This window comes from Rattus norvegicus, chromosome X, assembly GCF_021556685.1.
Source record: "Rattus norvegicus strain SHRSP/BbbUtx chromosome X, alternate assembly SHRSP_T2T, whole genome shotgun sequence".
Lineage (NCBI taxonomy): Eukaryota > Metazoa > Chordata > Mammalia > Rodentia > Muridae > Rattus > Rattus norvegicus.
This window is the reverse complement of record NC_141554.1, coordinates 6,401,320-6,416,435: the sequence shown is the minus strand read 5'-3', so window position 1 is coordinate 6,416,435 and position 15,116 is coordinate 6,401,320. Positions and strand designations below refer to the sequence as shown.

The 15,116-nt window shown below is 39.3% G+C and overlaps 1 protein-coding gene across 1 annotated transcript; it reads left to right on the top strand.

Moving 5' to 3' along the window:
- Positions 1-3,655: 3,655 nt before the first annotated feature.
- Positions 3,656-11,868, top strand: LOC134484002 (rho GTPase-activating protein 20-like). The gene is made up of 6 exons (XM_087601191.1): positions 3,656-3,764; positions 5,007-5,191; positions 6,411-6,560; positions 9,605-9,646; positions 10,262-10,356; positions 11,782-11,868. Coding segments are annotated over exons 2-6 (438 nt in total). The 5' UTR covers positions 3,656-3,764; positions 5,007-5,042; the 3' UTR covers positions 11,784-11,868.
- The last annotated feature ends 3,248 nt before the right edge of the window (positions 11,869-15,116 follow it).

Below are 15,116 nucleotides of genomic sequence, written 5' to 3'. Positions count from 1 at the left end.
TCTACTCCCTGGAGCTTTGTTGAAGCGCCACATTCAGAAGTGTATAGATGCTCTCAACAAGAAGAAAAGCAACCGTGATCCACTGAGAAGAATGTTGAAACAGGCGTAGGCAAAAATCTAGATTTCAAAGCGAGTCAAGTGTGAACACCTAAGGTTTCAGGAAAGGTAAATGGCGAAGGGAAAATCCAACCCAAGAAATGACGGTGACATTAAAATTATCTTATTCTTTGGAAATATGAATGGTAAGCTTCATAGGAAACAGGGACATCTAAGAAACATTAAATGTATCTTTGAGTATAAAGGAGGGTAAGAAAAGATTAAGCTCATGGAAGATAGTTCTTAGGCTGGCAGTTTATCTCGGGGCGTTTGATTCCAAGGGAACACTGATGAGAGCCGGAAGGCCTGTAGAGTCTACTGGGCGGTAACTAACACACATTCAAGTAAGTATTCAATAAGATGGAAAGAAAGCTGAGTGTTGGGAAAATGTCATTCTTGCTCTGTACAGTGTATTTGACTGGGAGCATGTAATACAATTAGAATGAAGATGTGTTTGTCCTCAAGGTGCATAGCTGGGGAAGGACCTCAACTCTCCAGAAGCCTGAGAAATGGGAATGGGCTCCTCATGCAAAGCACTAGCTTTGTGACTCTGGTACAACAGTTCTCAACCTAGAGGTCAAATCACAATTTATAAAGTATCAAATTTATAGTTATGAAGGAGCAATGACAATAATTTTATGGCTGGTGGTCACCACAACACAAAGAACTGTGTTACTAGGTCACAACCTTAGAAAGATAGAGAACCACTGCTTCAGGAGGAAAGATGCTTGAGGTATCTAAGAAGACCTAATACCAATACTCTTCAAACTAGATCATACAGATCTAGTTTTAAAATAGAAACAGAAAGAACACCACCCAATTCTTTTCGCGAAGCCACAATGACGCTTATACCTAAACCACACAAAGATCCAATAAAGAGAAGTTCAGACGAATTAACCCCATGAATATCGATGCTAAAATAATAAAATTCTCACAAACTGAATTCAAGATCATATCAAAACAATCATTCACCATGATCAAGTAGACTTCATCCCAGGTATGCAGGGATGGTTCAACATAAGGAAATCCAGTAACATAATCCACTATATAAACAAATTCAAAGAAAAAAACACATGATCATTTCATTAGATGCAGAGAAAGCATTTGACAAAATTCAACACCTTTTCATGATAAAAGTCTTGGAAAGATCAGGAATTCAAGGCCCTTACCTAAACATAGTTAAAGCAATATATGGCAAACAAGTAGCCAACATCAAATTAAATGGAGAGAAACTTATAGCAATCCCACTAAAATCAGGGACTAGACAAGGCTGTCCACTCTCTCCCTACCTATACAATATAGTACTTGAAGCCCTAGCTAGAGCAATTAGACAACAGAAAGAGGTCAAATAGATACAATTTGGAAAGCAAGAAGTCAAAACATCGCTATTTGTAGAAGATACCATAGTATACTTAAGTGACCCTAAAATTTCTACCAGAGAGTTTCTAAACCTGAAAAACAACTTCATCAAAGTGGCTGGATATAAAATAAACTCAAACAAATCAGTAGCCTTCCTCTACTGAAAGGATAAACAGGCTGAGAAAAAATTAAGGCATTGATATCCTTCACAATAGTCACAAATAATATAAAATACCTTGGTGTGGCTCTAATCAAGCAAGTTGTATGATAAGAACTTCAAGTCTCTGAAGAAAGAAATTGAAGAAGATCTCAGAAGATGGAAAGATCTCCTATGCTCATGGATTGGCAGGAATAATATAGTAAACATGGCCATTTTACCAAAAGCAATCTACAGATTGCTTCAATGCAATCCCCATCAAAATTCCAATCCAATTCTTCATAGAGTTATAAAGAGCCATTTGCAACTTCATTTGGAATAACGAAAAACACAGGATAGTGAAAACTATTCTCAACAATAAAAGAACTTCTGGGGAAATCACCATCCCCAACCTCAATCACTGTTACACAGCAATGGTGAAAAAAACTGCATGGTACAGAAACAGGCAGGTAGATCAATGGAATAGAGTTGAAGACCCAGAAATGAACCCATACACCTATGGTCACTTGATATTTGACAAAGGAGCTAAAACCATCCAGTGGAAAAAAGACAGGATTTTCAACAAATGGTGCAGGTTGTCTGCATGTAGACGAATGCAAATAGATCCATTCTTATCCTCTTGTAGAAAGCTCAAGTCCAAGAGGATCAAGGACCTCCACATAAAACTGAAACTAATGGAAGAGAAAATGGGGAAGAGCCTCGAACACATATGCACAGGGAGTGTTCTGTTCAGGAAAATTTCCCTGTGCATGTGTGTTCGAGGTTCTTCCCCATTTTCTCTTCTACTAGCTGCATTTGTAGCAGAGGATGGCATTGTCTAGCGTCAATAGGAGAAGCCCTTGGTCTTGTGATGACTTGTTTCCCCAGTGTAGGGGAATGCCAGGGTTTTGAGGTGGGAGTGGATGGGTGAAAGTAGGAGCACCTTCCCAGAAGCAGGGGTAGGAGAGAAAGGGAATGGGAGAGGAGAGAAAGGGGAAAGCATTTGAGTGTAAATACATAAATACCCAATAAAAATGGGAAAACCTCTGTACATATTATTATAATTACTAGATTTACAACATCACCAAACTGGAGGCAACCACAATGATTTCAGTAGTGAAGCAAAGAGCAGTATCAAGGAATATGTGTTACACAGGCATGATGTATATGCAATACTCTGTAACTGAACTTCCATTGACAACACAGTCATATGAATCACCGAGTGAACCTCCAATTATGCTGATTGAGAAAAATTACAAAAAGGCAGTGTATGCCCTTTGTTAATGAAATATGGTGTCCTTGAAAACACAGTGCTAGAGAAAAGAAGAATGAATAAACATGTACTGGTGATTAAAAGCATGGTCAATATCAAAAGGTCAACCTTTATGACTGTACAGAAATAGAGCATTTTCGCTGTAGTGTGAACATCCTATCTTATTAGTATCAGAATTAACATTCTGGGCCTGTAATCAGATACGGTTTGTTCCCATGGACTCATTGATAATGTTTAGGCCCCAATGAGGCAATATTAAAGGATGGTAGCACTTGGGAATGGGACCCCTTTGAATTGAATAAGGTTTCTTTTCTTCTGGATCTTGTGTTAAGCTTTATCATTTTCAGAGATAAAGACTAGTCTCCTACTCTGCTTGACTTCCCATCTCATTGGGTGCTCTCTCAGAAGCTCCCATTTGAAAGGTGACAGTTCACTGTGACCTGACATTATCAAAACTGCTCTTACCAGGTGTCAAATCATTTAATCAAACATCACTTACCATTCTAGCCATCACAACAGGGATTACCACACTATAATCTGTACCGGATTACGAGACTGCACTAGAGTTTGGAGATAAGGTTTACTATTGATTTGAATCACTATAAACATTGAGAGAATCTGTGCTACTCCTTTGACTACTGTGAATCTCAAAATTTCTCAAACATAATTTTTATTAAGCCAAAATTCAATGGAAATGAAATAAATGTGACGCCTTTTCAGTTACAACATGAGGCTTAGAACCATGACATCACTTTGGTCTGTCACCATGACTCCTGCAGAACTCTCACACTTCAGCAGTTGGTCTGCCAACTGCTGTAGTTGTCTTTGATGTTTAGTGCCAAGGAAGAAGTAGAGTTTCAAGTCCTTTGAAAGACTACCCGGTCCAGGATCCCTGTGAAGGTATTCTCCTTTCAACACCCATTTTCAACCTGAGGAGAACCTGGTGGTTTAAGGAAGTGTTTTTATTTGTTTCCTTCAGAGCACGTGAACTAATTCTTAACATCACCACTGGCCTCATGAAATGTAACTCCTGTTTATAATGTTCAGTGCTGTTCAACTCAAGAAGGCAACATTTATTCTGTTAGGGAGACATGCTCAGGGCTACAAGTCAGATAAATATCTAGGGGAACATCTGAGTTATGAGAGCAGTTTTATGTTCTTTCCTATCTAGTAGTTTTCCTTATTGTGACAATAGACTCTGGTTGACAAAAGATCAAATTTCAAGAAATATATTAAGATGTCTTCTGTTTCCAGAAATAGTTTGATGTTTCAAATGTTACTTGATTTTTCATAACATCTGTTTTCAAAATCTGGATAGAATTGAATTTCCTGTAATGGTTACTTATCTGTGTTGTCAAATAACCTGAAAACAAATTAGAACTATTTCACAATCACCCTACCAATGTCTTACATGTGTACAGATGTCCCCCTTTACCTTTACTTTCACTGGTTATTCGTAACTTAACTTATAAAAACTACTGCCTCTATCTGTCTCCTTTGAAAGCTATGGCTTGTGATTGGGCAGAGTAAACCTTTGTTCATGTAAATATTGAGTTTATAGATATAAATTAGAAAAAAAACCCTCCACGATCTTGATTTTATTTCCTTTAAACTTACTTAAGACAATAGACAAAGTAATGGATTTTACTGTAGTATTTTTTGATATATAAAGCTTATTTTGTTATTTAACCCCATTCAATGTGTCAGACCATTTAAATCAGTAATAATTCAAAGTCAGGCTTCATGTGAAATTTAGTAGATCTTCCTAATTTTTTAATTTAAATATTAATAGGTCAGTAAACACATGAGTTTTCAGACTTCAAAATCTACTATATCACCATCACCAGGGTTTGGAGATTTAAAGACACACTGTATAGACAGAAAGATCTTCTCAGTAATGAGTTTCATTATGGCATTTTGATACATTGATCTAATTTTATTTTATTTCTATTCACCTCCATTCAATACACACACACACACACACACACACACACACACACACACACACGCACGCACACACACGCACACACAGTAGTGGAGATTGGCTTTAACAATTGAGACTGTTTTAATTTCATGTCAACCTTTACATTTATCATGTAAAATGTATTCCATAAACTATCTACTGATTATCTGTTCTGTTAGTGTTTGGCCTGTACCAGGAAAAAGCTTTCTCCTCACATGGAAACCCACGGTGAGAAAGCGACACTATTTCATGGCGTACGTGGAAGCTTGCTGCTCGAAGGGCCCGTGGAATTCAGAAGAGGCTGGAGGAAAAAGAAGCGCCATCTCTTCTTGTTGAATGATCTTTTGGTTGTGTCTAATAATATGTATGTGTTTATGTAATCCTTTTCTCCTTGGGAAAGGTGACCATTTCACCAGTCCATAACTGTACAATAATATAAAGGGTTTTTTTTTTGTTTTCTTTTTCTGGCAAGCAATTTGTCCCTGCTTCTTAAATAAGAATTAGTGAAAGGTCTATTTTGCTGTCCACTCCTGTGGAGAATACGATCAAGAATAAAGAAAGCGCCAGGCATGTTGGCACATGCCAATAATCCCATCACATTTCTGGCTGATTGAGGGAAATTCCAAGTTTAAGGAACTCATTACCTGTATAAAAACATTTTTTCTCCAAATTAAATATCGCTAAATATGACTGACAGGTACCCTCTTGATGCATGTACCCTCTTGATAAATGTATGCTACATAGACGTAAAGGCCGCATGTCACTCCACTTGTAATAAAGTCATGTAATTTCTCCATTTGCTCTCAAAACAAAGACTAAATCCAGTATAAAAGGTAACAGCTCTGGCAAGGAAAGAAAAGGAAGTAGAGAAAGATTGCAGACTTACTCCACAGAATTCATGTCAGCAGATGCTGTGAGAAGTGGGTGAGAACCGCAGGGCCCTGGCCATATCGAGCTGTGGCTGGCAGTTGGGCAGCCTAGGTCACGGTCTAGACCATTCTCTAGTTTATTGACTGCTTTCAGAGTTGCCTCAACTGCAAAGTAGGTCTGGAGAAGATGAGTTTGTGCAGTTATTTGAGGAATGCAGCATTCAATGACCTTAGAATATATGAAATATTTCCTAGCATGTGGCTGCTGCTCAGAATTGTTATGGGATGGGACAGCTGTCTCTTGCTTTTATATAACTTTCGTGGTTTGGCTTATAAGAAAGGAGGACATCATAGACCTTCGGGAAATAATGAGGAGAATTGCTGACGTGGAATGTCTAGCCTCACACATGTGGAGTCTAAAATCTTCACCTTTTAAAAATACACAGTACAGTAATCTTAAACACTTTTATGTTGTAAAATACCAGACAATCTCTGGCTTTTTGTGGTGATGGAAAAGTATATTTAGTTTGAATGTGATATAAACTTTCCTAGCTGCAAGCTTTGTTGAGAGCCATCTACCTTCAGATGAGCTGTGCCTGGATGATAGAGACGGATGGGTGGCCCTCTGCTCTGAAGAGGAAGAGTGGTATTGCCGTGAGCAGTTCCACCTACATTGCAAAGCAAGCTAATAGAGCTGTTTGATTCCCTTCCTAGACACAAGAAGAAGTTTAAGATAAAATATATCATCCCACTGAGTTACCTCTGGATTTGTGACTATGCAGACCTTGTGGGAGGAGACAACAGGACTGCCTCCAAGTCCATCTTCCTTTGCTGGCCCATGGAAAATTTCGTGGCCACCTTCTGGTAAGACCTAAAGCTTGGACCTGCATTAACAAGCTGCAGGCTGTGGAAATCCAGGGTCAGCTTCACACTCTTTAGCAAACAAGGAACCTATAGTTTTTTGTTTTTTTTTAAAGAATCTGTTTTTAGGCGATTGTGTATAAACTGTTGAGTTTTCCTGGCCTGTGTTGACACTTGTTTCCCCTCTACCTCCCACGATGCTGGTTTTTGCATATTAATGTGTATAAATGGATCAACAGTGGGCAGGCTGGGAGAGATTCCTTATATTTTTATCAGCGGAGTTTGAAAACAGTTGTACAAGGTGTGAAAGGTGGGGGCTGCTAAGGTGCTGTAAAGGTTGTGGGCTGCATGGATTTACTCCATGGTCCTCATCTCACAGTGGTCTGCTATTATGGGAGCTCTAAAGCTACATGAGTTTAATCTTTCTTTTCCAGTGATGTTGGGAAGTCCAGGTTAGTTTTACAAATTTATGTTTATTCCCAAATGGATTTTTCTAAAGAATAGTATTGAATTAAGAAAATAATTACATTCCCAAGTGCTGGGCTTTGTTGAGTTTTTCTGCATGCATCCTTAGGTAGACTGAGGAAAGGGATTCTGGCTGGGCACCCTGAACCTCCTGAGTGGGTCTTTTGGATGCAAACTGACTTGCTAACTCTACCCAACTCTGTGTTTCAAGCACACATCAGCTTTTATATTTGTTATTTACATAAAGAGTTCTTCGTGTGCACGTGGTATCCTCCTCCCCTCCTTCCTCCACCCAAACCTCCAGCATCACCACAGAGCCAAACCAGCTAGCAAAGATACCTCTGTGTTTACTGAACTTTGCATAGTTTGTGACTCTGTAAATGACATAGGGTATCCATTTCCACAGCATTTCAGAAAGAAGTTTATGCTTGTCATTCTCCTAATATCTACTTTCTAAAAACCCATTGGCTAACTCATTGTAGATAATCCATTATTGCCACTTGTCCCAGGCTGCATAGGAGAGGAAGTATTTTTAATTAAGGATATATGAAATCTTTCTTGAGAGCATTTCTATGAAGCTTTTTTAATGAAGGAGGTAAAATTTGAAATTATTCCTACACAATTTAGAATATAATTAGCATTCAGTTAAATGTGTCCTAGGAATTTTTAGGCATGCAAACCACCAAATGCCTCTGAGGCTTCAGCTATGTCTGTTTTATAATTCCATGTTACTAAATGTGCTATGCAGGTCTATATGTAGGTTAGGGCCATAGGAATTTCCAGCGTTTCTAATGTAGCTGGTTACAAACACAATACCGGTAGGAAGTGTGGGAGCAGTTAATGGTAGACTCAGTAAATTGCCACTCCTTGGAGGAAGAAGCTGCCCATGATTCCATGGGAAGTTACAATGAATTTCCATGTGACTGTAGCCTCAGTCCTGGGTGTAGCACCCAGATTAAAAAAAATCTGTGCATCAATGTTGTTAAAAGCATGAATCATAATTTTCTAAAAGATGGAAATATCACAAATATTGAAACAAAGGACTGGAAGAGCGTGAAGGGGCTCGAGACCCCATATGAACAACAATGCCAACCAACCAGAGTTTCCGGGGACTAAACCACTACCTAAAGACTATACATGGACTGGCCCTGGAATCTGACCTCATAGGTAGCAATGAATATCCTAGTAAGAGCACCAGTGGAAGGGGAAGCCCTTGTTCCTGCCAAGACTGAACCCCCAGTGAACGTGATTGTTGGGGGGAGGGCGGTAATGAAGGGAGGACGAGGATGGGAAGCCCATATAGAAGGGGAGGGAGAAGGGTTAGAGGGATGTTGGCCCGGAAACCGGGAAGGGGAATAACAATCAAAATGTAAATAAGAAATACTCAAGTTAATAAAGATGGGAAAAAAAGAAGAAGAAGAGGAGGAGGAAGAGGAGGAGGAGAAGAAGAAGAAGAGAGGAAGAAGAAGAAGAGAAGAAGAAGAAGAAGAAGAGAAGAAGAAGAAGAAGAAGAGAAGAAGAAGAAGAAGAAGAAGAAGAAGAAGAAGAAGAGAAGAAGAAGAAAGAAGAAGAAAGAAGGAGAAGGAGAAGAAGGAGAAGAAGGAGAAGAAGGAGAAGGAGAAGAAGAAGAAGAAGAAGAAGAAGAAGAAGAAGAAGAAGAAGAAGAAGAAGAAGAAGAAGAAGAAGAAGAAGGAAGAAAGAAGAAAGAAGAAGAAAGAAGAAAGAAGAAAGAAGAAAGAAGAAAGAAGAAAGAAGAAGAAAGAAGAAAGAAGAAGAAAGAAGAAAGAAGAATAGAAGGAAAGGAAAACGCCCCCTGGTGTATGAGCCAGGATTTGCTGTTTGGATAAGAAAAGCGCGTTCTTCCATGAAATAATGCTGCGAATGTGACCGATGTCGCTTGATGGAAACACTCAAGCTACATGCAATTTCATTAAGTGTCAGAAATGATGGTGAATAATTGGCTCTTTTAATTACAGTTCTAAATGCTACATGAAGAAGCAGAGGGCTTGTTAGGAGTTAGCGCTAAATGAATTGTTCGTTATGAGACTCTCGGAAATGAAAGCCTGTTTTCGTGAGAACTAAAGTCACATATTACAAATTCTGTAGTCTGCATAAGAAAATAAGTCACAGGATTCTTTTTTTTTCCTTTATCGGTCTTCTTTAAAAATAGCTTGTGATTTCTCCAAATGTCAATTGCTTTGCATGTGATTTAATGTGAATAGGGACATGACTTCATATAAACCCAGCCTCAAGCTGTTTGGACACTGTAAGCCTTAATTACACATTTATACACAGGAAACTAAAGCTTAGGGCAGTTGATTGCCCAGACATCAACAAGGCTCTTGTTTCATAGTTACAGTCCGGTCTTTAAACTCCCAATCGGCCTTCACAGTAGTGAACTTTCTATCATATTAGGACACCAGTTAAAGAATTGGTCAATGAAAGCCCAATTTTGTAGAAGACACAAATTACACCTGTACCTCATTGGTAAAAACTGACTTATAATATTTTTATGTTTATTTTAAACATCTTAGCATAAATATTTCCCACATTCTAATTTTTTCTCACTTTTTAAATTACAGTACCAAGGAACAGAAAAAATGGTGGTGGTTTTTCCTCCAAAGGTATTTTCTAATGTTCATATATTAATTCCTTAGTGATAAAGGAATGGCAGTCTCTGCACACCAGTGACCCCAGAAAAGTGCACCATTTCTTAGTAAAATTGTCAGATGCATCCCTCCCCCCGGTGTGGCTTTACTAGATGTAAAGCCTGGTTGCTGCTATCTGTTCTCTAGTTAAAACATACATTTTATCTATTACTTGAGGAGTTCTGGTTGACAAGATCATTGTTTTCTCTTCAGTCTACACATTAGAGTAAGCAGTTCTCCACGGACATATATCATTCCTTCCAGCAGAGTTACTCTATCATGCAAACTCAAAACATGTGATGCTTTCCGCCCTAGAAATTAGGAAGGCTTTTGGTTCTTTCCATGAAGAGCAAACTTCTGGTGTTGGGATTTGCTTCTTAAGCTCACATCGCATAGCCATGCCCTGCCTTCCGAACCACGTCTTTTTTGATGAAATATTCTTGGCATACTTCTCAATCCACACTTCATCACTGAGTTTACACACTTCCATTCACAAGAAAAGAGACGAAAATGTTAGCAATGATTCATTTGACAGTGAGCTACTAATTGCTTCCTCTCATTGTTCTGTGTGTTTGTGTTGCTTTTGAGCAGATACATCAATGAGGCCAAGATGAATGGCGAGAGTAAGAGTGCTGCACTGCAGATGGTCACAGAGGACATCCAACGCTGCACCAGCGCATGCGCCTGTAAGGCCAAAGAAGACAGTTAGGGTTCTTGACTAGGGGAGCAAGGTCAACAGAATGTATAAGAATGGGGGAATGAAGGGTGGTAGAGTAGGGGAGAGAGGCAAAAGAAGAAGCAGGAGAAAGGGAGGGAGATAGATTTCAGACACTACTGTGTGGAAAATGTAGATGTGTATGTCATGCATGCATATATGTGAAAAGGACTAGGAAGAATGAAGGAAGAATAAATTGAGTTAGCTGCAGTTCTAAAAAAGTAAGTAGTTCATATTAAATTTAAATTATTATAAACTGTTCTAAATTTAATTTACAAATTAAATATGTCTTATTTTTATTCAAGTATAATTATAAATATGCAGGAGTTATGAGATAGGGAGACTACTATATACTATTAATTATACATATTTACGTAGTTGGTGACATTTTTCAGTTTTACCTTTTCTTCTGCTATTTCTTTCTCTCTGACTCTCTGTACATTGTACATAAGTCAGGTGCATAATGATAGCTCTTTATTCTCATCTCCTCTTAAATATAAGGATAACTTATTATATAACTACCATTTGAGAATGTGTCTGTGCACGTGTGTGTGTGTGTCTGTGTGTGCATGTGTGTGCATGTGTGTGTCTGTGTGTGTACATGTGTGTGTCTATGTGTATATGTCTGTCTGTGTGCATGTATGTCTGTGTGTCTGTGTGCCTGTATGTGTCTATGTCTGTCTGTGTACATGTATATGTGTGTGTGTATATGTGTATGTGTCTCTCTGTGTGTGCTTGTCTGTCTGTGTGCAGGTATGTGTGTGTATGTCTGTGTGTGTGTGTATGTGTGTGTTCATGCCTGTGCCAAGGCATCTGTGGATATTAGAGCACACTTTGGATTGACCTTTCTGTCCAAATTTGTTGAGGGATCTAACCTTAGTCAACAGGCTTGGTGAAGGATTCTATACCTGCTAATTCCTGATCTCAGCCAGAGAAAACTCCTCTATCCACATTCTGAGCATATGTCTAAGATGGACTACTTACTGATTGCTTTTACACAAGATATCACCTCTGCTCTTGAATTCTTTGATACTTCTTTTATTCTTGGGCCACAGTTAGTAATGTGAAATCAGTGTCAGGTGGCTCAGGTGACATTTTTGTAAAGAGCATTTGCTTGGGATATAGTACATTTATAGAAATAATCCTTAGCACTAAGATTCTCTCTCTCTCTCTCTCTCTCTCTGTCTCTGTCTCTGTCTCTCTCTCTCTCTCTCTCTCTCACACACACACACACACACACACACACACACACACACACACGGGAGGAGGTAGACACACACAGACAGGTGGGCATAGAGGGAGCTAAGGCCAGACACACAGAAAGGCAGAGATAAAGACTGATCAATTTATCCTAATCTAGACTTTTCCTTTATCTCCTTAAAAATCACACCTACAGAGACATCTGCTGCTGTCTTTGCCCAATCCAGAGGAAGACTCCCATTTATTCCCTCCAGGATAAATAAAATATTATTTGTGTTGAGAATTTGCTGTCTGGTTGTGTTTTGTGCCAACTCTGGAACCCCCAAATTTGGTGACATGACTCAGATTGTGACAGGACCCTGATCAGTTCTGCACTTTCCAGATCATCTAGTGCCTGCTCCCTTCACCCAACAGAGGCTAACTGGTGACTTTCCCCTTACTAGCCATCCAAAACCTTCTGTAGAACATTGGGTAATGACCCTTGAGCATCTGGCGTCCCAATCTGTGTTCTGGGAATGGGAAGCACACACCTGACTTTGACCTTCAGCAGCTCCTGTGGACTCCCTCAGATGGCTCCCAAGCCCATTCCTCTCAGTTTGGCTTGATGTTTTCCTTTCACGTTTGGGGGCTATACTTCTGGAATTCAGTGTCTGCCTTTAACTATCCAAAAATCCTCTCAAAGGTCCCTGGATTTCTCTTCAGACTATTATGTCACCCTCTTGGTGACAGAGCTTGGATGATGATCCTTCCCTCACAGGTACCTCCATATTGGCCACTCTAGACCATGAGGGATGATGCCCTTGACTACTCACTTTGTCTCCCAGTCACCATTAGCAAAAATATTCACTCCATCTTGACTAATATGCCTCTGCGATGTCTTCTAAAGACTCAGACTCACACCTAGCTCAAAAATGTCCCTTAAACTCCCTACATTAAAAGGAAATAAAATAAAATAAAAGACAACCTTTACAATTGTAATGGGCAAGGAATCATGGAAGATACCCCTCCTCCTTTCTGCCTTCCCTTTCCATAAATACCTTTGTTTCTGCCCTTTTTATTTTTATTTTTACCTCAGCTCCAAGCATTCCCCTTATACTTTGTTTCTTGCCTCATGTTTCATTGGTCATCAAAATCTCCACTGTCACTGCTATGGCAACACAACTCTAGAAGTCCCCCCATGGAGTCCCTGGCTGCACTGCTCTAGGAGCTTCCTGCTAGAGCTCACCTCTGGAGCTCCCTGCTCAGATAGTTCATGAAGCTTGCTGCTTGTACCTCCTGCCCCATTCTTTTACTAGGAAGAGATATTCTTTCCAAAGTTGGCACAGATTTTGACTTCTACTCCAAAAAAGCTCCCAAGGCACTTCAGCATCCTTATTTCTCCTTTTCTTAGCTCCAGTCTTAGCATTTTATTGCTGTGAAATGACAACTTTTTTTATTGGATTTTTTTTTATATTTCAAATGTTATTCCCTTTCCCAGTTTCCTGCCCATAAGTCCCCTATTCTGTCTCCATCCCCTTCTTCTATAAGAGTGTACCCCCTTTCCAACCACCCCTACTTTCTGCCTCCCACTCTGACATTCCTCTATACTAGGGAGTCGAGCTTTGCCAGGACCAAGTGTTTCTCCTCCCATTGGTGTCCAACAAGGCCATCCTCTGCTACATATGCAGCTGGAGCCATGGGTCTGTCCATGTGTTCTCTGGGTAGTGGTTTAGTCCCTAGGAACTCTGGTTGGTTGGCATTCTTTTTCTTATGGGGTTGCAAGCCCCTTCAGCTCTTTCAATCCTTTCTCTAATTTCTCCAATGAGGATCCCGTTCTCAGTTCAATGGTTTGTTGCTAGCATTCGTCTCTGTATTTGACATGCTCTGGCACTGTCTCTCATGAGAGATCTATATCCGGTTCCTGTCAGCATACACTTCTTAGCTTTATAGTTTTGGTGGATATATATATATATATATATATATATATATATACATAAACATATATATGTGTGTGTGTGTGTCTATATATATGTATGTATATATGTATATATCATACATGTATACATGTATATATGTATATATATGTATATGTATATGGGCTGTATACCCATGTAGGGCAGGCTTTGAATGGCCATTCCTTCCATCTCTGCTCCAAAATTTGTCTTCATATCCCCTGCTATGAATATTTTTGTCCCCCCTTTTAAGAAGGACTGAAGCATCTGCACTTTGGTTGTTGTTCTTCTTAAGCTTCATGTCCCACAGCAACTCTTATAAAGGAAAACATGTAGTTGGATGGATCTGGCTTAAAGTTTCAGAGGGATGGTTTATCTATCATGGCAAGAAAGGTGACAGAGTTCAGGCAGACATGGTGCTGGAGAAGGAATTGAGAGTTCTGCAGGAAGTGAGCCGAGATGTACTTCTTCAATGAAGGCCACACCTATTCCAACACGGCCACACCTCCTGTTGCCTATGAGCCTTAAGGGGACTATTTTCTTTCAAAGCACCAGAGCCTCCATTTGAACACTCAACTCTCCAAATTCCTCAAACCCCTCTTGCCTTCTGGCCACTTGTTTAGGCAATCTCATTATATGGTATGCTACCTCTTCATTCTAATCTCCTGTTACATTTAAAGAGCTTAAAGACCATTCTGCCTACATCTCAACTCCCAAACCCAACCCTTCCACCCTTTACCAGCTGCATAGACCACAAACCCATTATTCCATCTCTGTTATCCACTCGTTGTTAAGCCCAACTATCCTATAATACCTGCTTCAACACAGCGCATCTTTAACTACCCACAGCACAGAATGCACTTTAATATCAAATCTGCTTACCTGGCTCTCACCCCTGCAGGTAAGTAAGACCTTTGTGTATAATCTAACCCAAATCTGAAATGTATTTCAGCAAACCAACCCACCTCCACTATACAACTCCCAGCTTTTCCTACTCATCAACTCATCAAGAATGAAGGTCTAAAATTGTGAGAATCTAAGAAAATATGTAAATGCAAATTGTAAAGGTTAGAGGATGTAAAAACAAGTTGTGGGAACCTCGAAAGAGGAGATAAGATATGTGCTTTGGGTAAATTATATATAGAATCCTTTATAATAAAACTACAGCCCAGATAATTTTTTTATCTTTAATAATATATCCCTTAACAATTTCATACATGTACACAATGCATTCTGCTCACCATCATCTCCTATTCAGGTGTCAAGAAAAACAAAATTATGACATTTTCAGGTAAGTGGATGGAACTAGAAACAATCACCCTGAGTGAAGAAATCAAAGAAACGACTAACTTTTAAACTTATTTTACTTCTGTTTTATTAATTTTAACTCAGCAGGATGGAGGTATGTTAGGAGAAGGGCTGAGGACAGCAAGAAAAGTTTCATCAATTACTGTTCAATGTCGTGTTTGAAGTCTTAGCTAGAGCAATAAGGTAACTGAAGGAGGTAAAAGGAACACAAGTAAGGATATGATTCTATATAAACAAGACCCTTAAAGACTGCACCAGAAAACTCCTATAGCAGACAAATACATTGAGCTAA